The sequence below is a fragment of the Pan troglodytes genome, chromosome 20 (genome assembly GCF_028858775.2).
Source record: "Pan troglodytes isolate AG18354 chromosome 20, NHGRI_mPanTro3-v2.0_pri, whole genome shotgun sequence".
Lineage (NCBI taxonomy): Eukaryota > Metazoa > Chordata > Mammalia > Primates > Hominidae > Pan > Pan troglodytes.
This window is the reverse complement of record NC_072418.2, coordinates 40,765,123-40,792,343: the sequence shown is the minus strand read 5'-3', so window position 1 is coordinate 40,792,343 and position 27,221 is coordinate 40,765,123. Positions and strand designations below refer to the sequence as shown.

The window sequence follows — 27,221 nt, the reverse complement described above, 5'->3', positions numbered from 1 at the left end:
ACAAATCCCTTATTGGATACATAGTTTACAAACAATTTTTCTCACTCTTTGGGTAGCTTCTCACATTCTTGGTGGGTTTTGAAGCACAGTGTTTTACAATTTATGTCCAATTTCCTTTTTTGATGTTGTTGCTTGTGATTCTGATGTCACAGTTAAGAAACAATTGCTGACTATAGAGTCCAGAAGATTTATGCCTACATTTCCTTCTAAATGTTCTACTGTTTTAAGTCTTACACTTAGGTGTTTGATCCATTTTGAGTTGATTTTGTATATGGTGAGAGGCAGGGAACTCAATTCATTCCTTTCTATGTGCATCTCTAGTTCCAGTGTTTTCAACAAAGACTACTCTTCCCTTCCTTAAAATGCCTTGGTATCCTTGTTGAAAATAGTATGTGGAGCCGGGCGCAGTAGCTCATGCCTATAATCCCAGCACTTTGGGAGGCCAAGGCGGGCAGATCATCTGAGGTTGGGAATTCGAGACCAGCCTAACCAACATGGTAAAACCCTGTCTCTACTAAAAATACAAAATTAGCTGGGCATGGTGATGCATGCCTGTAATTCCAGCTACTCAGCAGGCTGAGGCAGGAAAATCGCTTGAACCTGGGAGGTGGAGGTTGCAGTGAGCCAAGATCGTGCCATTGCACTCCAGCCTGGGCAACTACAGCAAAACTCCATCTCAAAAAGAGAAAAAAGAAAAAGAAAATAATATGTGGAGTCAATTTAATCCATTGATCTATGTGTGGTATTTCTGAGAGATTACTCAGGAGATTCAGGAGCAACAAATCCAAGAACTAATTAAGAGAAGAAATAAGTGATCAATAAGTTCTTAAATTGTAATTTTAATAGTTTTTTTTTCCTTGACTATTTGTATTTTTGAATGGTGATTTTTTAGTTTTGTTCCTTTTCCTCTTAGGGTATAGACAAATATTTTTTATTTTTAAATTAATTTTACTTATTTATTTTTCGAGACAAGGTCTTGCTCTGTTGCTCAGGCTAGAGTGTGGTGACACCATCATACCTCACTGAAGCCTGAACTCCCGGGCTCAACTGATCCTCCTACCTTTGTCTTTGGAATAGCTGGGCCCACAGGCGTGTGCCACCACACCAGGCTAACTTTCATTTTTGGTAGAGTTTGGGAGGAGGAGAGGGGTGTCTCACTATGTTTCTTAGGCTGGTTTTGAACTTCTGGCCTCAACTGATCCTCCTCCTGCCTTGGCCTCCGAAAATGCTGGGATTAAAGGCGTGAGCCACCGTGCCCAGCCTGTATTCATCAATATTTTATTAAGCCAAAGAAACAGGAAATTCGGACTATTAAATATTTGTCCGTTTTAGCTGTTGTAAATATTTCCCCCAAATTTACTTACCTAAAAATTTTTCTTATTCATTTTTTACCATTTGGAAATTTTGGATGCTTCTAAATAACTATGAAGATTTACAAAGTATTACATGAAGGATCAAAAAAAATTTTTTAATTTCTTATTTTATCTTTAAGAAGCCTATTCCAGAACAAAAATAATAAAACTACTTAGCAGTTATTTCTTCAGATGATTTTTTAGTCAAATTTTTAGTCAAATATATTCGTGTCCAAAGATGAAGAACATAATGTCATGTATTGAAGAATGTGATGGAACTTCAAACCCTCATATAGGACGTGAATCCATTTACCTAGCGCTTGACGAGACAAGCTGGGCCTGTCGGGTGGTATTAAAAGTCCCGGTCCCATGTGTTACCAAGGAGGCCGGCTCTACCTCAGGGGCCATGAAGGTTTCGGCGCCCCACCCTGAGGAGCTCACACCCATCCAGCAGGTGATCCCTTCCGAGGCTACCTGGATCAGTTTCTACTCAGACTCGCCTCCTACTGGCCCTAAGAACGCACTAACTCCATCCTAAGCCTCAGGCCAGGGGCCCAGTAGTGGCCGATCTGCGCATGCGCACTTTAGGCAAGGCGGCCACTCCCAGAAGTCTCCGGGGCTCGAGCGGTGGGTGGGAGGCGCGGTCTCAGTGGTCGCTGCCGTATTTCTCGTAGGTTTTTAGGATTCTGGACTCCATTTCTCACCGGTACCTGCGGTCCTGTCTGTTCTGGCTTGGACTACATATTCCACAGGCAACGGAGAAAACTTGGACCCCTGGCTCCGGTTCCGGGACCTTTTGGTTCCACCTGAAGAAGGCGGCGCAGGTCACTGCGGGAGCCTCTGCAGCCCCAGCCCGCCGCCCGCGTGGTACCCTGCTTGGCGGTGAGAGTGGAGCTGCAGGAGGCGCTCAGAGCGCGGAGGCCCCCAGGCGGGCCGGGCGAGTCTCCCGCCTCCTCAGGCCCTAGGGTGCTGGAGCTGCGGAGGAGGGGCCCGTCTCTAGGAGACAGGCGGGGAGCGTGAGAGACCGCGCAGCGGCGACAGGACCGGCTTGCCTGTGTGACGTGGGTGCAGTTGCGGGACTGTGAGGGGTGCGTAGTCGACCTTGTGTGACCTGTACATGCCGTGTGTGTCCTTTGCAAAGCGTGCTTCGCTGGGCTCTGTGGGGTCTGTTGACCCGTGGCTCCAGGTTCCCTGCTGCTTCCTGTGCCTTCCTCAGCCTAGTACGACTACAACAGAGAAATGGTCCCAGTGGGAAATCAGATACTGAGTCTTAGATGAAGATTTCCAGTGAGAAGAAACAGATAGGATGAGAAGCTTAGAAGAGTAATTGCCCTTAAGAAAGGTATGATAGATTCTGTTAAATAAAAAAGTATTCAGTGACACTTATTAAAGCATGCAAAGAACCCTTTATTCAGGACCATCGTGGTAGGTATTGGGATCCCGGCTGTGAGATTTTGCAGTGGGTAACAGACATTGGGCTCAACTCCGAATTCAGCATGAACAAGTGGGAATTTATAGCCAAGAAGGTTAGGGATCACTGGATGAGAAATTACTAAGAGGAAATGTCTGGGTTAAGGAAGATTCTGACTAAACGCACCTAACAGGATTATTTCTGGAGAGAGAGACCTGGGGGACGGTGGAGGATGAAGATACGGAGGTGAAAGGGTCTTGCTAAACTGACTTAGAATAGTTCTTTGCTATAGCCAGATTTTACAGTGAAGTGTACAGATGGGCCTAGCTGAAGGTGTAGTAGCCTGACTAAAATTTGGTCTGGCAGGGTTTGTCAGTTTCGAGTGTAGGATTCCCTCCTGAAAAGGGTTGTTACTCCGCCCCCACCTCCCGGTTCTTGGAGTTTCATTTACATGTTTAACAAACACGGCCTTGAATTCTGACCCCAAGAACCTGCAGTGAAGGATGATTGCAGGTTCCATCCAACATACTTCCTTCTGGTTGTGTGTATGAAATTACGTGCCTGCAGCCTTGGAGGGGGGAAACATAAGCGCTAAGTATTATGAGGCAATTTTGGATATTCCGTTTTGGATTTCTGTAGATCAAAAGCAACAAGAATATGAACTTAGCCGTGATGTGAAGGAAGTGAGCCAGAATTTAAGTTTTCCAAAATAGGAATTATCGGTCATTGGTGTACTGTCTGTAGACCAATGCCCTTATGTGCATAAGGGACATCACAAACCCCCTGAAATTCTATAAAGAATTCCTGTACATGTTTGTTAATTTGCATTTTTCTAGGATGTCCATAATCCAAATTATTTAGACTCAGGTTTTAGATCTGGAATCAAAGAGTTTTATACCTTTGAATGGTTTTGCAGAAAACTAATGAACGAGATTATGGGAATGGTTAAGAAAATTATACAGCGTCCAAGGGATTGGATATTATACAGATAATAAGATTTATGTTTGTAAAGAATCTGTCACAGGATAAATAGCTGTGATCTAATGTTTAACACTATTTAGAGTTACAGTGGTGGATCACAGTTCTCAAACTATACATGCAGCTCTTTTTCTTTCTTTCTTTTTTTTTTTTTGAGACGGAGTTCCGCTCTTGTTGCCCAGGCTGGAGTGCAATGGTGCGATCTGTGCTCACTGCAACCTCCGCCTCCCAGGTTCAAGCGATTCTCCTGCCTCAGCCACCTGAGTAGCTGAGATTACAAGCATGGGCCACCATGCCCGGCTATTTTTTTTTTTTTTTTTTTGTATTTTTAGTGGAGACGGGGTTTCTCCATGTGGGTCAGGCTGGTCTTGAACTCCCAACCTCAGGTGATCCACCCACCTTGGCCTCCCAAAGTGTTGGGATTACAGGCGTGAGCCACCACGCCCGGCCGCAGCTCATTTTTTAAAAAATGGAATTTTGGGCCTGGCACAGTGGCTTCCGCCTGTAATCCCAGCACTTTGGGAGGCTGAGGTGGGCAGATCATGAGGTCAGGAGATTGAGACCATCCTGGCTAACACGGTGAAACCCCGTCTCTACTAAAAATACAAAAAATTAGCCGGGCGTGGTGGTGGGCGCCTGTAGTCCCAGCTAGTCGGGAGACTGAGGCAGGAGAATGGTGTGAACCTGGGAGGCAGACCTTGCAGTGAGCCGAGATCGAGCCACTGCACGCCAGCCTGGGCGACAGCGTGAGACTCCGTCTCAAAAAAATAAAAATTAAAATTAAAATTAAACAAATGGAATTTTGCAAAAACTTTTGCAAGGATTGTATCCAAAATGATTATTTAATTGGTTTTTCAGAGAGGAATGAAGGGGTTGTGGCCACATTTACTGAGCATATAATGTGTGCCCCAAATTATTGGACCTATTTTGTGTACCTGTTCCCATTAAATGTGCAGAAGCCATTTCCCTGTCCACTAAGGAAAGAATCTTTATAGTGAATTGTTTCTAGTTATGTAGAAGAAACACAGCTAAAGGCTGTTCAAGAAGACAAAGAGTTACATGTTTTAGTCACGCTGATTTTTCATTCTAGGCCTAATATTTAGATTTCTTTTAATGACACATGTACCCTCTCCCCATAAGGATACTTTTAGAAATAGTTTATTACTACTTTGAAATGTCTTGAAGTTATATTTATGATGATGGAATTAAGGCAGTTTCGTCACAAAAATTTCATTCCCTAAGATAGTTTCAAAGAAGAAATTTAGAATAACCCAAACCTCCCTGCCCAGAGAGAATCACTTTACAAATTTGGGTGTATATGTTTTCAGTTTTCATGCGTGAGCACTTGTGTGTGGTTTTGTCTTTACAGAAGAGAATTAATGAAATAGGCAGACTCCTACTTTTAGTTAGAAAAAGGAATCTAACCCAACCATGGATATAAAACCAGTATGATGAGACACCATTACTTTGGACTGAGCTTCTGCACTAGGCTCCAACAGACCAGACTAAACCAAAATGAAGTCACTCATGCTAAAAGCCACATTACAAAACTGAAACTTTAAGGGAGCAGGTAGAGTGCCAAACAGATCAGTTTTTCCTGAAAACAGGAGACTCCAGTCTATCTGAGTTAGTATAATAAGGAAATGACCTCCGCTTAACCTTCCAGAAAAAAGTAAACTGAAGTAGCCTGATAGTCACCAATCAATTTTTTTTTCTATAGTTCTCTTATTTGTTTCCACCTTACAAAATCCACTGTTTCTCCATTGCTCAGTAGGAGCTCTTACGCTATTTTGTACAATGGAGGCTACCCCTTTCATGAATCACAAAGCCCATTAGATCTGTAAGTCAATGTGTTGCAACGAGGTCTTTTGACATGGGCTTTCCTATATCTCTGCATTTTAAGAGGAGAGGGAGCTACCAGGGACCTCCTTCAGAGGTGAAAAACAATCCAAGTTTTTATACCTTTTAGGTATTAAAAATGCGATTTAAAACTTAACAGGGCACAAATGATGAAGACATCCTCTCAGAATTAGTAGTTTAGAAATGCAAAGTTACTGCAGAGAAAAGCATGGTAATCTATGATTTCCAGATGTCTTGCAAGTATGGTAATATTTCCAAAGATAGTTCAGTAATAATAACAAATAGGTATTGTGATATTTACAAATACTCACATAAATGTTTGTATTTGGCAGGAAAATAAGATTCACTCTCCTTAATATTCTTGACCTAGCACTTTATTAGATCCAGTTCTTTGAATGTATGTGAGGCTGAGTGGTATCTTCCTTGTTTTCTGTACTTGCTGGGGAGTAAGGAAAGGGGCATTTTCTCCTTACTTATCTGATCGTCTTTTTTTTTTTTTTTTAGATGGAGTTTCATTCTGTGGCCCAGGCTGGAGTGCAATGGCACGATCTCAGCTCACTGCAACCTCCGCCTCCTAGGTTCAGCGATTCTCATGCCTCAGCCTCCTGAGTAGCTGGGATTACAGGCATGCATCACCATGCCCAGCTAATTTTGTATTTTTAGTAGAGATGGGGTTTTACCATGTTGGTCAGGCAGGTCTTGAACTCCTGACCTCAGATGATCTGCCCGCCTCAGCCTCCCGTAGTGCTGGGATTACAGGCGTGAGCCACCACACCCAGCCAAAAAAAACCTAATTTTTTTTTTTTTTAAAGAAGACTTGTATTTCTTTAACGTGGGCCATGAAATTTGTAAATTCGGAATTATGAGTAGGAGAAAGCCCATGAAGCACAAACTTTAAGAAACATAAAGTGGCTGGGTGCAGTGGCTCATGCCTGTAATCCCAGCACTTTGGGAGGCTGAGGCGGGCAGATCACTAAGTCAGGAGTTCTAGACCAGCCTGGTCGACATAGTGAAAGCCCATCTCTTCTAAAAGTACAAAAAATTAGCCGGGCATGGTGGCACACGCCTGTAGTTCCAGCTACTCGGAGAGCTGAAGCAGGAGAATAACTTGAACCTGGGAGGTGGAGGTTGCAGTGAGCCAAGATTGTGCCACTGCACTCCAGCCTGGGCGACAGAACGCGACTCCATTTCAAAAAAAGAAAGAAAGAAAAACAGGAAGCAACAGAATTAAGTTCCTTTTATAATAATGGATTAATGAGCATGTGGTATTTTTTATCTTTTAACATTTGATGATAATGTTATTACAGTAGCTATCATATTTTACTTTTTTAGTGTTTCTATAGATCATCTTGATTAATCTTCAGAACTGTCTCGTTAAGTAGGATATATTCCTATCCCTTATTTGCTGATGGGGAAACAGGCATTCATATGTTAGCATCTCTTATAAGGCAAAACTCAGTATCACTTTTGAGAGTGAGAAGACAGCCTGTCTTCTTAATTTCAGCAGGATACCACGTAACTAATTTTTGCATACCTTTTTTTTTTTTTTTTTTTTTTTGAGATGGGGTCTCACTCTGCCGTCCAGGCTAGAGTGCAGTGGCATGATCTTGGCTCACTGCAACCTCGGTCTCCTGGTTCAAGCGAATCTGGTGCCTCAGCCTCCCAAGTAGCTGGGATTACAGGCACCCGCCACCATGCCCAGCTAATTTTTTTAAAAATTATTTTTACTGGAGACAGGGTGCATATGTTTGTTGTTGCTGCTGTTGTTGTTGTTGTTGTTGTTGTTGCTGTTTTGAGATGGAGTCTCGCTCTGGAGTGCAGTGGCGCCATCTTGGCTCACTGCAAGCTCCGCCTCCCGGGTTCACGCCATTCTCCTGCCTCAGTCTCCTAAGTGGCTGAGACTACAGGCGCCCGCCACCACGCCTGGCTAATTTTTTTGTATTTTTAGTAGAGACGGGGTTTCACTGTGTTAGCCAGGATGGTCTGGATCTCCTGACCTCGTGATCTGCCCACCTCGGCCTCCCAAAGTGCTGGGATTACTGGCATGAGCCACTGCGCCCGACTGGGTGCATACGTTTTTAAACCTGTCTTATTTACTAACTCATCCTTGGTACTATTTTCCTTTGATTATATGATTTAAGATCAATCTTAGTAATCATGGCATAGGATGTTACCATAGTCCGGAGAATAATATGTTTAACCTACTCCCTATTGTGCTTTTAATATTTGTGTTTTTAATTTCGATAATCAAAAATTATCTTTGATGAATGTATTGTACGTATTGATTGTGTACTTCTATCGTTATTTCCTTTTTAAAAATTCCTACAAGTGTACCTGTGAATTTTGTGGTAAAAAAATTAGACTTTTGGGCCGGCCGTGGTGGCTCACACCTGTAGTCTCAGCACTGTGGGAGGCTGAGGCTGGCAGATCACGAGGTCAGGAGTTTGAGACCAGCCTGGCCAACGTGGTGATAACCCCATCTCTACTAAAAATACAAAAATCAGGTGGGTATGGTGGCAGGTGCCTGTAATCCCAGCTAGCTACTTGGGAGCCTGAGGCAGGAGAACCACTTGAAACCGGAAGGCAGAGTTTGCAATGAGCCAAGATCATGCCATTGCACTCCAGCCTGGGCAAAAGAGTAAAACTTTGTCTCAAAAAAAAAAAAAAAAATCAGACTTTTATTAAGTGCTTCTACTATGCCACACCTGAAAATTGCAGTATTTGAAATGGGACAATCACTGAAAAGATGAGTTGCTTCCTTTGAAATACTTTTACAGTCTATGAAGGAAAGTCAAATCTGAATAGGAGGAAGTTTAAGGAGTGTGTGATAGAGTCTGTTTGGAGAGATTTAGGTGAACTACTTGGTGATGTCACATAACAGAGACATCAGTCTGAGTATAGCAATAGTCAGGCTATGAACAAATTACATTGAGTCTGTGGGCTATGTATGGTGATAAACAGGTTTTATACTACATCTTTTAAACCTTGTAGTTTTCACTGTAATGATACTAGATAGAAAGCAAAATTAATTGCATGAGGAAATTCAGCAGCCATCTAGAGGATATCCTGACCTACCTGCCAGATTTAGGAACGAAATAAACCCTTCTGTTAAGAAGACCTGAAATAAAGCTGTATTGAGACCATCATCCATTCACAGAGGAGATTACTCAGGGACAGTTCCCCATGTTGTTGGAGACACAATTCTAACATATCTGAGAACCGGTGATGAAGTGAGTTTAGGTTTGGGGATCCAAAGGAACCCACAGAAGATAAGCCATTCAGTAAGATGATTTTAAATTTAGAGAAAAAATAATTTTGTTGAAATTCCCACCTTAACAAATTGGAAACACATACATGTTTCAAGTTAATATGTCCGTGCTTACAATAATCGTGAAGGAAGTATTCATAATGAAAAAATCAAGAGCCACACAAAAGTATAGGGAATGCTATTTATCAAACTCTGATTATGGGAAGTTGCTAAGCAAAGGTTTATTTACTTTTCCTTTAGTTTTATTTAGTTGTTTTATGTATTCAGCCAAAATACATAGTGAGATATAAGCACTATGACTATAAGCACTTTTTTGTTTCTTGGAGACAGAGTCTTGCTCTGTCACCCAGGCTGGAGTTCAGTAGCACAATAATGGCTCACTGCAACCTTGAACTCCTGGGCTCAAGTGATCCTCTCGCCTCAGCCTCCTGGGTAGCTGGGACTACAGGTGCATGCCACCTTGCCTATTTTATGATTATCTGTCTGCCAGCCTTTCTCTCTGTATTGATGGATATGTATTTATATATTTTACAAAAATAAATGTATTGGTCAGTCTGATCTTTCTGTTGACATTGTTTCTGATATTTTTCATGTCCTTGAATTTTTCTCAGTTTCACATTTAATGACTACTTTGTATTCTAGGACAGTGATAGTCTGTTATATATTTAACTAGGAAACTTTGCTAGACTTAGAATGCTGAACACTCGCCATCTGTCTCCAATATCTTGACCAATTTCCCCAGTTTCAAGACTAAAAAGAGGTTCTGGTATGGATGATGTTCCCTGTTTTTACCCTTAAAGGAGGGAATGGAAAGAGGTAGTTCTGCTCAAAGCAGGACAGGGCTGCCTAATCTGAGGTCCCCGTCTGCCTCACCAACATCGTACATTGGCCAGAAAATTTCCTACTGAATTATCTGGGTCTGGTTTCCATGACAGTATGTTTCTAATGTATGATTCTGTGTAGGTGAGGCCCTTGGGTAGTGGGGGAGGAAATGGGTTTATCCAGAATCTTAATCTTCCCAAATTGTATGTGAGAGGAGGTAGTTTGTAACTTGGAATGGAAGAGGAAAACAGTACTATTACCTTGAGTCCTATGGGGACCACTAAAGCACAGCTGGTCTCAAGGTCTTCTCTTCTTTCAGGTCTTGGTTCTTTTGACTTTGCTCTTCTGGTAGAGAAACGCCAAGGACTGATCAACTCTTGCCAGTCTCAAACCATGGCCTATGTAAGTTGATATTTCTCGCCATGTTGAGGTTTGTGTGTGATTTTTTAGGTCATGTATGTCTTTTCATCATTTTTCCTGAAGTTACCTTCGTGAGACGGTGCTCAGTTACCTAATCTCCAGTTCTCATTCTTCCTGTAAAATATGTACCACATCACCCAGCATCCTCGCTAGGTGGGCCACTGCAAATTCACTAGCATTCATGTTGTTATTGACCAAATTACTCAATGTCCTCTAGGTGCCCATTCTTCTATTTTGGGCAGTGATACAGAGGAAAGGAGTCAAGTTATTTGAGTACAAATAATACGCATTTCAGGTTGGTTTTGTCATTTGTTGCGATTGAGACAACAGTTCCATTTGACCATCCATGGGAAGTCTTTGAAATTTTCCAGACATCTGAATTTTTCAGCTAGATAAGGTGGAAATTGGCATTGAAGGATCTAAATCTTCAGGTGGGGTAAAATCTCATGTTTCGTGTGAATTAGTCTATTGGATTGGAACTTGTAAACACAGAAGTCGTGGATTTGGATAGAAAGTCCTGAAAAACAAATACCATAAAATAATAATGTCAAGATAAAATCCTTTGTCAAAACAAACAAAAATGCTCATGGTAAGATTTAATGTAATGAAGTACTTGATGCTTGAAGAAATTATTAATTTTAAGGAAACCTAGTTTTCTGGAGTCAGATGCGTGAGTCAGATGCGCTATTGTTGCACCACGAGGTCACAGGAAACCTAGTTTTCTAAAATTGAGAATCTGTACCATATTTTGCATAAAACATCTCTTGATTAAAAGTTTAAATTCTCTTCCAAGTCAAAATATTCCTCAGTTAACACACATTGATTGAGAAGTTATGAGGCAGATACCACCAGGGCATTATGTGCATAATAATGATTTAGTTTAATAGAAAAACATTATTATTTTGTCATTTTCAAAAAGGTCAGATACCTAAGAAGTGTCCCAGAACAGGCAGAAAGTTTTATTTGTGTTTCAAGCTTCTTCAAAAATATGTATAAATTCTGCTTCATTCCCCTCCCTGATAGCATAGATTTCTGGTCTGTATGCTGGTTATATTGCTCTTCTGCTGCAATGCACTCCTTCATCTCCTCCACTCCATTTTCGTTTTTCTTTTCTTTTCTTTTCTTTTTTTTTTTTTTTTTTTTGAGTTGGAGTTTCGCTCTTGTTGCCCAGGCTGGAGTGCAATGGAGCATTCTCAGGTCACTGCAACCTCTGCCTTCTAGGCTCAAGCGATTCTCCTGCCTCAGCCTCCTGAGTAGCTGGGATTACAGGCATGTGCCACCACGCCAGCTAATTTTTTGTTTTTTTTAGTAGAGACAGGGTTTCTCCATCTTGGTCAGGCTGGTCTTGAACTCCCGACCTCAGGTAATCTGCCTGCCTTGGCCTCCCAAAGTTCTGGAATTACAGGCGTGAGCCACCGTGCCCGGCCATCCACTCCATTTTCTTTTAATTTTTTTGAGACGGAGTCTCGCTCTATTGCCCAGGCTGGAGTGCAGTGGCGCAATCTCGGCTCACTGCAACCTCCGCCTCCCAAGTTTAAGTGATTCCCCTATCTCAGCCTCCCGAGTAGCTGGGAGTGCAGGCATGCGCCACCACACCCAGCTAATTTTTTGTATTTTAGTAGAGACGGGGTTTCACCATGTTGGCCATGATGGTCTTCATCTCTTGACCTCATGATCTGCCCGCCTCGGCCTCCCAAAGTGCTGGGATTACAGGCGTGAGCCACAGTGCCCGGCCCCTCCACTCCATTTTGGAATTTCCCCAGTAATACATGGGTTTGCTGTTTCAGGGATCAATAACATTTGGGGATGTGGCCATAGACTTCTCTCATCAGGAGTGGGAATATCTCAGCCTGGTTCAGAAGACCTTGTACCAGGAGGTGATGATGGAGAACTACGACAACTTAGTCTCATTGGGTATGTTTATCAACCTGGAATGATTTAGAATAATTTAGAATCATCTGTTTTGTAGGATACATTCTTTTTCTGTTGTGGTTTTCAGGGCTGCCTTTTAAGAAACTAAATTTATTTTCTCTATTTCTATTGAGGTGGTTTCAGCTTTGAGTCAGTAATGGCAGGTCCTTTCAACACTTTTCATCTTCTCTATCTTTCAGTGACATTCACACCTCCCTCTGATACCTCTTTTATTTGTCTCTTTAACCCAGTAAGTGGGTTGAACCAGTGGTTTAGCTTAGAATTTTCTGGTGTTCATTGTAGAACCATTGTCAGGGCGTTCAGGTTTCTTATTTATTTTGTGCACAGAATTGCTATAGTGCTCCATTTTATTATCTGATCCATTTGCAGTGATATTACTTTGAAAGAGGGTGCTGAATTGCCATTATTATTGAAAGAGACTGTTCATATAGGCATAGAGTGGTGGACTGGATAAATGAAACTTACTTAAAATTGAGAAGAAAGCAGTCCCTTTCCTGAGACAGAATTCATTTGATTTATGGTTGAAGCTTATAATCCATGAAAATCACATGTAAAATGGGATGAATATACTATAGATATCTCTTGTATACTCTTAGTAAAATAATTGCAGCAATGTAATGTGAACAGCTAGCATTGTGATTTCCACACCAACATTTTTCTAATTACTTTACTCATATATCAAGTAATTTAATACTCCCAACAGCTTTATTGTTTTCCCAATTTTATAAGTGAGAATACTGACCAGCAATGTAAGTAACTTGCCCAAGGTCACACACAGCTGGAAGGTAACAGAGTCAGGAATTGATCCCAGGCTTTTTTTTTTTTTTTTTGAGACAGAGTCTTCTGTCACCCAGGCTGGAGTGCTGTGGTGCGATCTTAGCTCACTGCAACCTCCGCCTCCCGGGTTAAAGTGATTCTCCTGCCTCACCCTCCTTAGCTGGGATTAGAGGCACTACCACCACACCTACAGATAATTTTTATATTTTTAGTAGAGACAGGGTTTCGCCATATTGGCCAGGCTGGTCTCCAACTCCTGACCTCAGGGCCTCCCAAAGTGCTGGGGTTACAGGCATGAGCCACCGCACCCAGCCAATCCCAGGCTTTAGAGTGTGTGTTTTCAACCACTTTATGCTTGCTTTCTACAGTTAGAGGACATATAAGTTTAAATTTCTTTTGAGACTGGGCACGGTGGCTCATGCCTGTAATCCCAGTGCTTTGGGAGGCCCAGATGAGCGGATCACAAGGTCAGGAGTTCGAGACCAGCCTGGCCAACATGGTGAAACCCCATTTCTACTAAAAATACAAAAATTAGCCAGGCATGGTGGTGCACGCCTATAATCCCAGCTACTCAGGAGACTGAGGCAGGAGAATCACTTTAACCTGGGAGGCGGAGGTTGTGGTGTGCCGAGATGGCGCCATTGCACTCCAGCCTGGGTGACAGAGCGAGACTCCGTCGCAAAAAAAAAAAAAATTTTTTTTTGAAAACCAGCAAACAAAAACATTGACTCTCCCTGGGTGATCTTTTTCTTTATTTCCCTCACTCTTCTCTAAAATCTTACTCAGTATCACTTTGACCTTTCATTTATTGCAATTGTGTTTTTAAATTTTACCTTCAAAGTTGATTTCCGTATTTTGTGGCACTTCTTTTCTTTGTAAGCAGGACATTCCGTATCTAAGCCAGATTTAATCACCTTATTGGAGCAAGGAAAAGAGCCATGGATGATTGTGAGGGAAGAAACAAGAGGAGAGTGTACAGGTAAGAGCAAGTCAGGCAGGGGCAGCCATTTTTGTATGTAAATAGCCCTCGTGGAAGTGGTCATCTCATTTGGTAAACGCATCCTTGAAACATTGGTCATAAAGTTCCCTTCTCAGCGAGGAGGCTTCTGATGTGGAGAAGAAATGGATATCTCAGCATGAAATAGCCAATGAAGGCCCAGCGCGGTGGCTCATGCTTGTAATCCCAGCGCTTTGGGAGGCCGAGGCGGGCAGATCACCTGAGGTGATCCACCACAGTAGCTGGGACCACAAGTGCATACCACGACACCTGGCTAATTTTTTTGTCTTTAGAGATGAGGTCTCCCTACATTGCCCGGGCTGTTGTCAAACTCCTGGGCTCAAGTGTTCCTCCTGCCTCAGACTCCCAAAGTGCTGGGATTATAGGTGTAAACCACCGTGCCTGGCCCAGAATTGTTCTATATCCCCCTGCCCAACCTTTTTTTTGTTTTTGAGATAAGGTCTCACTCTGTCACCCAGAGCAGGAGTGCAGTGGCACAGTCTTATCCTCTGAAGTATCTGGGACCACAGGTGTGCACCACCACACCCAGCTAATTTTTGTATTTTTGTAGAGACAGGGTCTCACTATGTTGCCCAGGCTGGTCTTGAACTTCTGGGCTCAAGCAATCCACCCATCTCAGCCTCCCAAAGTGCCAGGATTACAAGTGTGAGCCATCTCACCCGGCCTGTTCTATATCCACATTGTGGTTATGAACAACCATATGCATTTTCCAAATCTCATAGAACTGTATATCAAGAAAAGTGAATTTTGGCCGGGCTCAGTGGCTCACACCTGTAATCCCAGCACTTTGGTAGGCCGAGGCGGGCAGATCACTTGAAGACAGGAGGTCAAGACCACCCTGGCCAACATGGCGAAACCCCATCTCTACAAAAAATATGAAAAATTAGCTAGGTGTGGTAGCACTGCCTATAATCCCAGTTACTTGGGAGGCTAAGGTGGGAGGATCACTTGAGCCTTGGAGGCAGAGGTTGCAGTGAGCTGAGATCACAACACCACACTCCAACCTAAATATGAAAAATTAGCTAGGTGTGGTGGCACTGCCTATAATCCCAGTTACTTGGGAGGCTAAGGTGGGAGGATCACTTGAGCCTTGGAAGCAGAGGTTGCAGTGAGCTGAGATCACAATACCACACTCCAACCTGGGTGACAGAGTGGGACCCTGTCTCAAAAAAAAAAAACTAAGAAATTCTTGTCAAGGTTACAACCCGAGCCGTCTGGCCATGGTGGGGAAGAGAGTGCTAATCGTAAGATTACAGAAAGCGTCCCCTCTGAAATACCTTACCTCCTCCTCAGCAGAGCTACAGAGTAAAAATTGTGGATTCCAACTGAGAGACCTGCAAGACAGTCTCCATTTAAGAAAGAATTGCTAGGGAAACCCAAAGAGAAGACATAAATAAAGACTAGAAGAATTGAAGCTGCAACACAAACACAGCTACAGCACACAATGAACACGGCCTAACTCCTATGCAGACGAACCTCAAACTTTGCACTGAAGGTGTATTCACCTCAGTTCCTATTACAGGACACATCATGTCCAGCTATTTCTTCTTTCTTTTCTTTTCTTTTTCCCCTTCCCCCTTCCCCCTCCTTTCCTTTCCTTTCCTTTCCTTTCCTTTCCTTTCCTTTTTCCTCTCCTTTCTCCTCTCCTGTTTCCTCTCTTCTCCTCTCCTTTCCATCTTTCGAGACAGAGTCTTGCTCTGTTGCCCAGGCTGGAGAAAAGTGGCGGCATTTTGGCTCACTGCAACCTCCACCTCCTGGGTTCAAGCAATTCTCCTGCCTCCGCCTCTCGAGCAGCTGGAACTATGGATGTGCTGCCCAGCTAATTTTTGTATTTTTAGTAGAGACAAGGTTTCACCATGTTGGCCAGGCTGGTGTCAAATTCCTGACCTCGGGTGATCCGCCCACCTCGGCCCCCCAAAGTGCTGGGATTACAGATGTAAGCCACCATGCCTGGCATCAACCTGTTTTTATAGGAAGTGTTTGGATTATTGATTTAATCACTTTATGAGAACAAAAGAGAGAGAAGGGAGCAGGGGTGGGGGAGAGAGAGAAAGGAAGAGAAAGAAATATAGTTTTTTTTCTTTTTCAGATTTTCAATTTCTTCTTAAGTAAAAATTGGTGCTTTGTATTTTTCTTGGAAGTTGAACATTCATCTAAGTTTTTTTTTGTTTGTTTTTTTTGTTTTGGAGACAGAGTCTTGCTTTCTTGCTTTCTTGGAGTGCAGTGGTGCGATTTCAGCTCACTGCAACCTCCACCTCCCAAGTTCAAGTGATTCTCCTGCCTCAGCCTCCTAAGCGGCTGAGACTATAAGCGCCCACCATGATGCCTGGCTAACTTTTGTATTTTTAGTAGAGACAGGGTCTCACCATGTTGACCAGGCTGGTTTCAAACGCCTGACCTCAGATGATCTGCCTGCCTCAGCCTCCCAAAGTGCTGGGGCGTGAGCCACCATGCTCGGCCCTGGCAAACTGTTTTCTGAAGGGCCCGACCAGCTTAAATTATTTACTGGATGGTAGTGTTCATTGCTTTATCTACTTCTTGGTCAAGCTTTGGTGGTCTGCTTCTTTCAAGGAATTTGTTCATTTCATCTAAGTTGTCAAATTGATTGGCATGGGGTTGTTCATAATACTTTATGATTTATAGTGATAATCCCTTTTTTATTCCCGAAATGGGTCATTTATGCCTTCTTTCCCTTTTCTCCCCTTTGGGTGGAGGTTTATCAATTTCATTGATCTTTTCAAATAATTGGCTTTTGGTTTCATTGATTTTTTTCTCTATTGATTTTCAGTTTTCTATTTTATTATTTTTTCTGATGATTATTATTTTTATTCTTCTTGCTTTGGGTTTGATTTGCTCCTCTTTTTCTGTTAAGGCGAAGACTGAGTTTTGTTTTGTTTTGTTTGTTTGTTTGTTTGTTTGTTTTTAAGACAGAGTCTCGCTCTGTTGCCCAGGCTGGAGTGCAGTGGCGCAATCTCGGCTCACTGCAAGCTCCACCTCCTGGGTTCACGCCATTCTCCTGCCTCAGCCTCTTGAATAGCTGGGACTACAGGCACCTGCCACCACGCCCGACTAATTTTTTGTATTTTTAGTAGAGACGGGGTTTCACCGTGTTAGCCAGGATGGTCTCTATCTCCTGACCTTGTGATCCGCCCGCTCGCCCGGTGCTGGGATTATAGGCGTGAGCCACTGCACCCAGCCAACTGAGGTCTTTTTTTGTTGTTATTTATGCTAACATAGGTGTTAGTGTTGTAAATTTCCCCTAGGTAATTCTTTATTAGTTAGTATTCCATAAAAGTTGATACATTGTGTTTCCATTTTGATTCAGTTCAGATTGCTTTCTAATTTCCTTCTTGATTTCTTCTTTGACCTATGGTTTATTTAGAAGTATGTTGGTTTGTTTTCTAAACAGTTAAGGATGTTTCAGTGTTGGTTAGTGATTTATAATTAATGCCATTATGATCAGAGAACATGCTTTTTATGACTTGAATTGTTTTAAATAATAATTGAGATTTGTTTTATGTACTGTGTGGGCCCTCTTGGCAAATATTCCACATGGGCTTGAGAATATTGTATATGTTGGTGTTGGGTGGAATGTTCTGTGAATATCTCATGTAGTTTCTTGGTTAATACTGTGCAAATCTTGTATATTTTTACCATGTTTTTGTGTACTTCTTCTGGGAATTGTTTCTAGAAAAATATTTCCATTTCCAGTTATCTATTTTTTTTCTTTATTATTTTTTTTTTTTTTCAGACGGAGTCTTACTCTGTCACCCAGGCTGGAGTGCAATGGCGTGGTCTTGGCCCATTGCAACCTCCGCCTCTGGGGTTCAAGTGATTCTCCTGCTTCAGCCTCTGAGTAGCTGGGACTACAGATGCACACCACCACACCCAGCTAATTTTTGTATTTTTATTAGAGACAGGGTTTCACTATGTTGGCCAGGCTAGTCTCGATCTCCTGACCTCATGATCTGCCCACCTTGGCCTCCCAAAGTGTTGGGATTACAGGTGTGAGCCACCACGCCTGGCCAATTTCCAGTTATGTTTGAACTTACCTATTTTTCATTGCATTTCAATCAGTTGTTGTTTTATGTACTTTGAGAGTCTGTTATCAGGTGCATAAGTGTTTGGGATTTCTATGTTTTCTTGATAGACTGATCCCTTTTATGTTACGACATGCACCTTCTTGAGTCCTCCTGTTTTTCTTTGTCCTGAAATCTATGTTGTCTGATATTAATATAGCCCACCATTTTTTTTGGTTTGTTATATTGATTCCATCCTTTTACTTTTAATATTTTGTGTCTTTAAAATATGTTCCTTGTAGCCATTACATAGTGCATAAGGGTTCCAATTTCTCTGCATCCTCTTCAACATTGGTTATTTTCTGTTTTTTTTTTTTGTTTTTGTTTTTACCAGTAGCCATCCTGATGGGTGTGAGGTGATGGGTCATTCAGTATGTTAATCTTTGCCTTTTAATTAAAGTGTTTTGACCCTAAACATTTTATGTAATTATTAACATGATTACATTTAGGTCTACTACTTTACTTTTTTTCTCTATTTAGTTTCTCTGTCCATTCCTTTTGTAATTTTGATTATTTCAATTTTTTTTTTTTTTTTTTTTTTTTTGCTATTTATTTAAATTTACCTGTTGGCGGGGCGTGGTAGCTCACGCCTGTAATCTCATCACTCTGGGAGGCCAAGGCGGGGCGGATCACCTGAGGTCAGGAGTTCGAGACCAGCCTCAACATGGAGAAACCCCGTCTCTACTAAAAATACAAAATTAGCCAGGCATGGTGGTGCATTCCTGTAATTCCAGCTACTCGGGAGGCTGAGGTAGGAGAATTGCTTGAACCTGGGAGGCGGAGGTTGCAGTGAGCTGAGATCGCACCATTGCACTCCAACCTGGGCAACAAGAGCGAAACTCCATCTCAAAAAAAAAAAGTAAAAATAAAAATAAATAAATAAATTTACCTGTTGACTTTTGGGTTGTATCTCCTTGAGTAATTTATTTTAGGGAGTGTTATAGGTATTATAGTATACAATATACATGACGTTTCGCCAGCTAGATAGAATTGTTCTTTCTCAACAAATGTATAAACCTTGTATTTTTATAGGTTTATATCCACCTTACCCTTCATGTTATAATTTCCATGTATATCACATCTTCATATGTTGTAAACCTCACTAGGCAGTGTTATTAGTTTTGCTTTTAACAGTCATATTAAAGAACTTAAGGAGCAAAAAATTATTTTATGTATTTACATCATCTTTTGTGATGCTTTTCTTATATTCTGAAGATTCAGATTTCTCTGATAGTATTTTCTTTGGGCCTAAATAACTTGTTAGCATTTTTTGTATAGTAAGTCTGATGGCAACAAACTAATTTGCTTTTATCAGTAAATGTAACATATATCTTACTTGGCATTAAATGAGCATCTTAATTCTACAAATTTATTTCTTTCACTAAATTTGAGATGTTTTCAATTGCTATTTCCTGAGATATTTTTCCTGCCAAAATCTTTGTTTTTTAGTTTATAATTTCAATCATATCTTTTGATTTATTCCCACAGCTGTTTACAAATTTTTTCTTCTTTCTTTTTCTTTTTTTTTTTTTTTGAGATGGAGTTTCGCTGTTGTTGCCCAGGCTGGAGTGCAATGGCACAATCTCTGCTCACTGCAACCTCTGCCTCCCAGGTTCAAGCGATTTCCTTGCCTCAGCCTCCTGAGTAGCTGGGATTACAGGTGCCCGCCACCATGCCCAGCTAATTTTTTGTATTTTTAGTAGAGACAGGATTTCACTATGTTGGCCAGGCTGGTCTCGAATTCCTGACATCAGGTGATCCACCCGCCTCAGCCTCCCAAAGTGCTGGGATTACAGGCATGAGCCATCACACCCAGCTAAAATTTTTTAAACCATTTTTCTCTCTCCATTTCAAGTTGAATAATTTCTATTGATCAATCAAGTTTACTGACTCTTAGTGATTATATGTTTCAGTTGTATAATTTGCATTTTCATCCTTTTCTGTCTCCCCCCCATGGTTATATCTCCTATGTTGTCCATCATTTCCAGTGTGTTTTTCTAAGCTTTGTCTTAATGTTCTGATGTTGCAATCATATTAGCTAGCATGACAGGCATTAGCCATTGAGCCTGGCTCCAAACCTTTGTATGCTACTGTTATAAATAAAGTTTCGATGCTGCAAAAGAAATAGCACTCGAATATAAAATTTTCTTTTTTTTAAATTTTCAGCAAGGTAAGGTACTTGTATAGAAGGGTGCGCTTTCACCGATGGAGCAATGGTGGACACACATTTGGACAAGGGAGGGGAAGGGGTTCTTATCCCTGACGCACCTGTCCCCTGCTGCTGTGTCATTCCCCTATTGGCTAGGGTTAGACCGCACAGGCTAAACTAATTCTGATTGGCTAATTTAAAGAGAATGACAGGGTGAGCGCTTTGGCAGGAGTCAGGGCAGAGCAGGTAGTAGGTAACTGGAATGAGTTAGGGTGGAGCAGGTGATCAGAATGATTTAGGGTGGAGTAGGTAATCGAAAAAGTTTGCTTTAGAGGAAGTTAAGTTTAAATGTAGAAGGCAAAGATTGAACATACTGATACATTAATTCTTTGAAGAGAAATTTAGAATTCATATTCAACACTACTATTTTTATTGTTTTGTTTACTCACAACTCTAAGTCTTTGAAGACTTCCTTTCTTTTTTTTATTATATTTTCAGGTTCATGTTACCTGTTCCCTTCCTGAATTGTTTCTCTGGAATATCTTATGTGCATATTTTAAAAATTTAGATATTGAGAAATTATAAGATGGGGGTAAAATGTGCCCATTTTAACTGTCTTTTTAGCAGCTTTTTGTATTTCATCTATGACAATTGACTATTTGGACTTTTCACTTTTAGGGTCATCTTTGAAGAATATTCCTGCAAAATCATTCATTGTTTTTAATACTTTCAAAATATGTATATATACTATCATAATTTAAATAAAATCTCTGTTTCTTATTTTCCCATGTTTATTTTTATTTTTTATTCTTTTTTGGTTGCTTTAGCTCATATTTCACCCGATGATTTTTGTAAACACCATGTCTTTGATTTAGGTGTTGACACTATTCTGTTTCCTAACCCATCACATTCTGCTTTTATCTTTATTTTCCTGCTTTCCTGTACCTTGCTCTTAAATTCCTAAATGTTGGGTAGTGATCTTTTACTTATTTTCTTTCCTTTTTATTGAGATAAATATTCACTCTGAACTCCCTGCCTGCCGATACTGAATGCGCATGATTATGATGTGTACCCATTTTCTCCGTCATGATTTGCTTACCCTTTATGTTATAATTTCCATGTATATCACATCGACATATGCTGTAAACCTGATCATTCTTCAATGAAAATCTTCCCTGAAATATGGGTGTTCCCGAAACTGTAGTTTATTCCTTTCTATGCATGACCGTGTATACTACTTTTCTCTATATATTAAATAAGATACTGAGTTTTTATTTAGTTATCTTACCCTGACATTTTCTTATTACTTCTGGTCCTACAGATGTTCAATCTGCTGGAATTCTTCCATTTTACTCTTCTATTTCCATATCGATACTTGCCTGTATTCTTAGCATATGATATAAATTTATATACAGGGGGTGTGGTACAGCTGGTCAGTTCTGTCATTCTAGAGCCAGTTATGCACATATATTAATAAATCTGCATTAAATTGACAGCTAGAAATTGCCCTCAGTGGGAGTATTTACACCAGAGATCTTGGCAAACACTACAAAACAGGGCTCTGTGTGTGTGTGTGTCTCTTTGTGTATGTGTGCATGTGTGTGTAAGGCTGCACTCCACTGCACAAACTCATTTTTTTAGCTCTCCTTTCATTTTTTATATTTTATAACTGTATTTTCGAGTTAGCATCTGTAATAGGTGAGAATTTCTCTTAATTCTACAATACATTGACATTTTCTCATCCAATAAACAAAATGTTCTTATTTTATGTCTTCTAGATTTGGATTCAAGATGTGAAATAATCAGCGATGGGGAAATGCAGCTTTATAGGAAACACTCATCTGTTACTCTCCATCAGAGAATTCATAATGGACAGAAACCATATGAGTGTAAGCAATGTCAGAAGTCCTTTAGTCATCTTACAGAACTCATGGTACATCAAACAATTCATACTAGTGAGGAACCTGATCAATGTGAAAAGTTTAGGAAGGCATTTAGCCATCTTACAGACCTTAGAAAACATCAGAAAATTAATGCTCGTGAGAAACCTTATGAATGTGAAGAATGTGGGAAAGTCTTCAGTTATCCTGCAAACCTTGCTCAACATGGGAAAGTTCATGTTGAGAAACCCTATGAATGTAAAGAGTGTGGGGAAGCTTTTAGGACTAGCCGTCAACTTACTGTACATCATAGATTTCATTATGGTGAGAAACCCTACGAATGTAAGGAATGTGGCAAGGCCTTTAGTGTGTATGGACGACTTAGTCGACATCAGAGTATTCACACTGGTGAGAAGCCCTTTGAATGTAACAAATGTGGGAAGTCCTTTAGGCTCAAAGCAGGCCTTAAAGTACATCAGAGTATTCATACTGGAGAGAAGCCACATGAATGTAAGGAATGTGGAAAGGCCTTTCGTCAGTTTTCCCACCTTGTGGGTCATAAAAGAATTCATACTGGAGAAAAACCCTATGAATGCAAGGAATGCGGGAAGGGCTTTACATGTAGGTATCAACTTACCATGCATCAGAGAATTTATTCAGGGGAGAAACACTATGAATGTAAAGAAAATGGGGAGGCTTTTAGTAGTGGCCATCAACTTACTGCACCTCATACATTTGAAAGTGTTGAGAAACCTTATAAGTGTGAGGAATGTGGGAAAGCCTTTAGTGTGCATGGACGACTTACTCGACATCAGGGTATTCATAGTGGTAAGAAACCCTATGAATGTAACAAATGTGGGAAGTCCTTTAGGCTCAATTCATCCCTTAAAATACATCAAAATATTCATACCGGTGAGAAACCCTACAAATGTAAGGAATGTGGGAAGGCCTTCAGTCAGCGTGCACACCTTGCCCATCATAACAGAATTCATACTGGTTACAAACCCTTTGAATGTAAAGAATGTGGGAAGTCCTTTCGTTGTGCCTCATATCTTGTTATACATGAGAGAATTCATACGGGAGAGAAACCCTATGTATGTCAAGAGTGTGGGAAGGGTTTTAGTTATAGCCATAAACTCACTATACATCGCAGAGTTCATACTGGTGAGAAACCTTATGGATGTAAGGAATGTGGGAAGGCCTTTAGTGTATCTGGACAACTTACTCAGCATCTGAGTATTCACAGTGGTAAGAAACCCTTTGAATGCAACAAATGCGGGAAGTCTTTTAGGTTCATTTCTGTACTTAAAGCCCATCAGAATATTCATAGCGCTGAGAAACCCTACGAATGTAAGGAATGTGGCAAGGCCTTTCGTCATGCCACAAGCCTCATATATCATGACCGAACTCATGCTGGTGAAAAGTCCTATGAATGTAAAGAATGTGGGGAAACTTTTAGTCATGCTTCACATCTTATTATTCATGAGAGAATTCATACCAGTGATAAACCCTATGAATGTAAAAGATGTGGGAAGGCATTTCACTGTGCCTCATATCTTGTTAGACATGAAAGCGTTCATGCTGATGGAAATCCCTATATGTGTGAAGAGTGTGGGAAAGCTTTTAATAGTAGCCATGAACTTAGTATACATCATAGAGTTCATACTAGTGAGAAACCCTTTAAATGTAACAAATGCAGAAGGTCCTTTAGGCTTAGATCCATCCTTGAAGTACATCAGAGAATTCATATTTGATAGAGAAATTGTGGCATATACAGGTAGTAAAGAAAGCACATTGTGTCAATGGATTTATCCCACTGAACAATTTGAATGAAGACAATGTGGAATGGCTTTGAGATACAGTTCAGTTTTTATTAGGCATCAATTTGTATTGGTGTGAACTTTTCAAAATGTAAATAATATATGCAGTTTCTTTGGTATGACCTGTGTTAACTCAGATTCAGAGAATTTATAATGTATTTTTTTAATAACATAAGAAAACTTTTCTGATATTCCTCTAGTTTTGGATTGCCAAAATATTCATAGTAGAGGAAAACTGAGAAAACGTAGGAAACCATTCTTTATACTTGCATGTAAACATCTTCCAGCAACAATCATTTATCGTTAAACCTGGAAAAAGCCATTACACAGGAAACCTCTGTCGATATAAGCGATGATGGGAAAGGCTATTTAGCCACTCTGCATATTTAATGCTCATGATCAACATCTGCTTCCTATAGCTGGGATGATATGGGGGAAGATATTTATCCCTTCTGGGGATCATATATAAATGATGATAGTAGTACCTACAGTATAGTGCTGTTAGAATTACATGAGTTAGATGTGGAGGTCAGAGTGGAAGCAGGTGTGAGAGGGTCCCGCAGAAGAAAACATGGCTGCCAAAGTGTTTGAGTCCATCGGCAAGTTTGGCCTGGCCTTAGCTGTTGCAGGAGGCATGGTGAACTCTGCCTTATGTAATGTGGATGCTGGGCACAGAGCTGCCATCTTTGACCAATTCCGTGGAGTACAGAACATTGTGGTAGGGGAAGGGACTCACTTTCTCATCCCATGGGTACAAAAACCAATTATCTTTGACTGCTGTTCTCAACCACGTAGTGCGCCAGTCATCACTGGTAGCAAAGATTTACAGAATGTCAACATCACACTGTGCATCCTCTTCCGGCCCGTCACTAGCCAGCTTCCTCGCATCTTCACCAGCATTGGAGAGGACTATGATGAGTGTGTGCTGCCGTTCATTACCACGGAGATCCTCAAGTCACTGGTGGCTCGCTTTGATGCTGGAGAACTAATCACCCAGAGGGAGCTGGTCTCCAGCCAGGTGAGCAACAACCTTATGGAGTGAGCAGCCACCTTTGGGCTCATTCTGGACGACGTGTCTTTGACACATCTGACCTTCTTGAAGGAGTTAACAGACAGGTGGCCCCCCAGGAAGCAGAGAGCGCCAGATTTGTGGTGGAAAAGGCGGCCATCATCTCTGCTGAGGGTGACTCCAAGGCAGCTGAGCTGATCGCCAACTCACTGGCCACTGCAGGGGACGGCCAGAGCGAGCTGTGCAAGCTGGAAGCTGCGGAAGACATTGCATACCAGCTCTCATGCTCTCGGAACATCACCTGCCTGCCGGCAGGGCAGTCCGTGCTCCTCCAGCTACCCTAGTGAGGCCCCAGCCTACCTGCACCTCCGTGAGGCAACTGGGCCACAGCCTCGATGATTCGTAACACCACCTTTTGCCCTCACCCCAGAAATCACTGAAATTTCATGATTGGCTTAAAGTGAAGGAAGTAAAGGTAAAATCACTTCAGATCTCTAAAAAACAAAGAATTACATGAGTTAGTACATGAAAAAATTATGGGAAACTACATGAAATATACTGTTACGTTCAATAAACATTAGCTTCTGTATATAATAATATCATTACTGGTGTTATTTTTAGTGCATTTTGACGAAATGAAAACCATTAACCATTCAAGTTTAATGAATTCAAAAAAGTTTTATGCTTTTTAAATTTGAATTCATTCTGGGTAAACAGATAATAAGTAAAAACCGTAAGAGGGCTTTCATTCCGATCTGTTTAGGTGAATCAGACACTTAATCCTGGAATGAAATTCAGATGTAAGCTGGGCAGTGTGGCTCACGCCTGTAATCCCAACACTTTGGGAGGCCAAAGTGGGTGGATCACTGGAGGTCAGGAGTTCAAGACCAGACTGGCCAACATGGTGAAACCCCGTCTCTACTAAAAATGCAAAAATTAACTGGGCGTGGTGGCAGGCACCTGTAATCCCAGCTACTCGGGAGGCTGAGGCAGGAGAATTGTTTGAACCCGGGAGATGGCAATTGCGGTGCACGGAGATCACACCACTGCACTCCAGCCTGGGTGACAGAGCAAGACTCCATCTCAAAAAAAAAAAAAAACCTGCCTGAGAAAGCTCAATGCTGTTCTGAAAACATACTGTTCCAGCCAAAACCTGTAAATAGTGATAGGTCCTTAAGCCCCCTCTTAAAGCAGTTACTTTAGAAAGCTTGCAATTATAAACCATTTCTCTGCCCTTTTGAGATGTAAATCTACCACCAAGAGCTGTCTCCTCAGCTGAGTTTGAAATGCAAACATTCAGAGAGCCAGCTCTTGCTCCAGCCTCTCAGTTGCTGTGGGAGTGTAAGGGCCTAACTCTGGTGGCTGTCTTGCTCCAACTTTCACAACTACCTCAGTCGTAAAGATACAAGAAGTTTGTTTCTACTCTGGATAAATATCAATTAGTTAAAAAAAAAAAAAAAAAAAAAACCTGATGCCTTAGTCATATGGACCAAACTCCCCCGTAACACCTTTCAGTGTCTTCTTTAGTACACCCCAACATTTTCAACAACTCCTGATTTTTGTTTCCCAAAGTGGAGCTCAGTTCACACTGGATTCTGTTCCCTAATGCAGTAGTTATTACTGAATAAAATCTGTCTTTACTGCCTTTTACTATTGTCTCACTTTGTTTCTTTTTCTTTTCTTTTTTCTTTTTTTTTTTCTTTTTTTTTTTTTTTGAGATGCAGTCTGGCTCTGTGGCCCAGGCTGGAGTACAGTGGCCATGATCTCGGCTCACTGCAACCTCTGCCTCCTGGGTTCAAGTGATGCTCCTGCCTCAGCCTCCCAAGTAGCTGGGATTACAGGCATGTGCCACCACACCCCGCTAATTTTTATATTTTTAGTAGAGATGGGCTTTCACTATGTTGGCCAGGCTTGAACTCATAACCTCAGGCAATCCACCCACCTCGGCCTCCCAAAGTGCTGTGATTACAGGCGTAAGCCACCACGCTTGGACTCTTTTCTTTTCTTTGAGACGGAGTCTCGCTCTTGTCACCCAGGGTGGAGTGCAATGGTGCAATCTCGGCTCATTGCAACCTCCACCTCCCAGGTTCAAGCCATTCTCCTGCCTTAGCCTCCTGAGTAGCTGGGATTACAGGTGCACACCACCACGCCTGGCTAATTTTTGTATTTTTAGTAGCCACGGGGTTTCACCATGTTGGCCAGTCTGGTCTTGAACTGCTGACCTCAGGCGATCTGCCCGCCTTGGCCTCCCATAGTGCTGGGATTACAGGTGTTAGCCACTGCATCTGGCCTTTTTGTTTCTTAAGACAGGGTCTAGGTCTGTGGCCTAGGCTGCAGTGTAGTCATGCCATCCATAGCTCTTGGGCTCAAGTGATCCTCTGGCCTCAGCCTCCAGAGTAGCTGGGATTACGGGTGTAGACCACCAGGCCCAGCTAATTAAAAAAAA

General features: G+C 41.6%; 1 protein-coding gene and 1 pseudogene across 8 annotated transcripts; both read left to right on the top strand.

Moving 5' to 3' along the window:
• The first annotated feature begins 1,938 nt into the window (after positions 1–1,938).
• On the top strand, positions 1,939–25,369 carry ZNF607 (zinc finger protein 607). 8 transcript variants are annotated; one of them, XM_009435501.5, is made up of 5 exons: positions 1,939–2,440; positions 10,011–10,093; positions 11,899–12,025; positions 13,704–13,799; positions 21,845–25,369. In XM_009435501.5, exons 2-5 carry the CDS (start codon positions 10,085–10,087, stop codon positions 23,698–23,700), a joined length of 2,088 nt encoding a protein of 695 aa, XP_009433776.3. In that variant the 5' UTR covers positions 1,939–2,440; positions 10,011–10,084; the 3' UTR covers positions 23,701–25,369. The 8 variants fall into 8 exon arrangements, with proteins under 8 accessions (XP_009433776.3, XP_001166123.3, XP_009433779.3 ...); XM_001166123.7 differs by having other exon boundaries at positions 1,948–2,440; positions 13,701–13,799; XM_063801616.1 differs by having other exon boundaries at positions 1,952–2,694.
• Positions 24,338–25,281, top strand: LOC129138065 (prohibitin 1-like; annotated as a pseudogene).
• Positions 25,370–27,221: the final 1,852 nt, after the last annotated feature.

Bases quoted from the DNA above. Each gene is read 5' to 3' on its own strand.
- ZNF607 (XM_001166123.7), top strand. The intron at 12,026-13,700 runs GTATGTTTATCA...TTTCTTTGTAAG, and splicing joins CGACAACTTAGTCTCATTGG to CAGGACATTCCGTATCTAAG. The intron at 13,800-21,844 runs GTAAGAGCAAGT...TATGTCTTCTAG, and splicing joins AACAAGAGGAGAGTGTACAG to ATTTGGATTCAAGATGTGAA.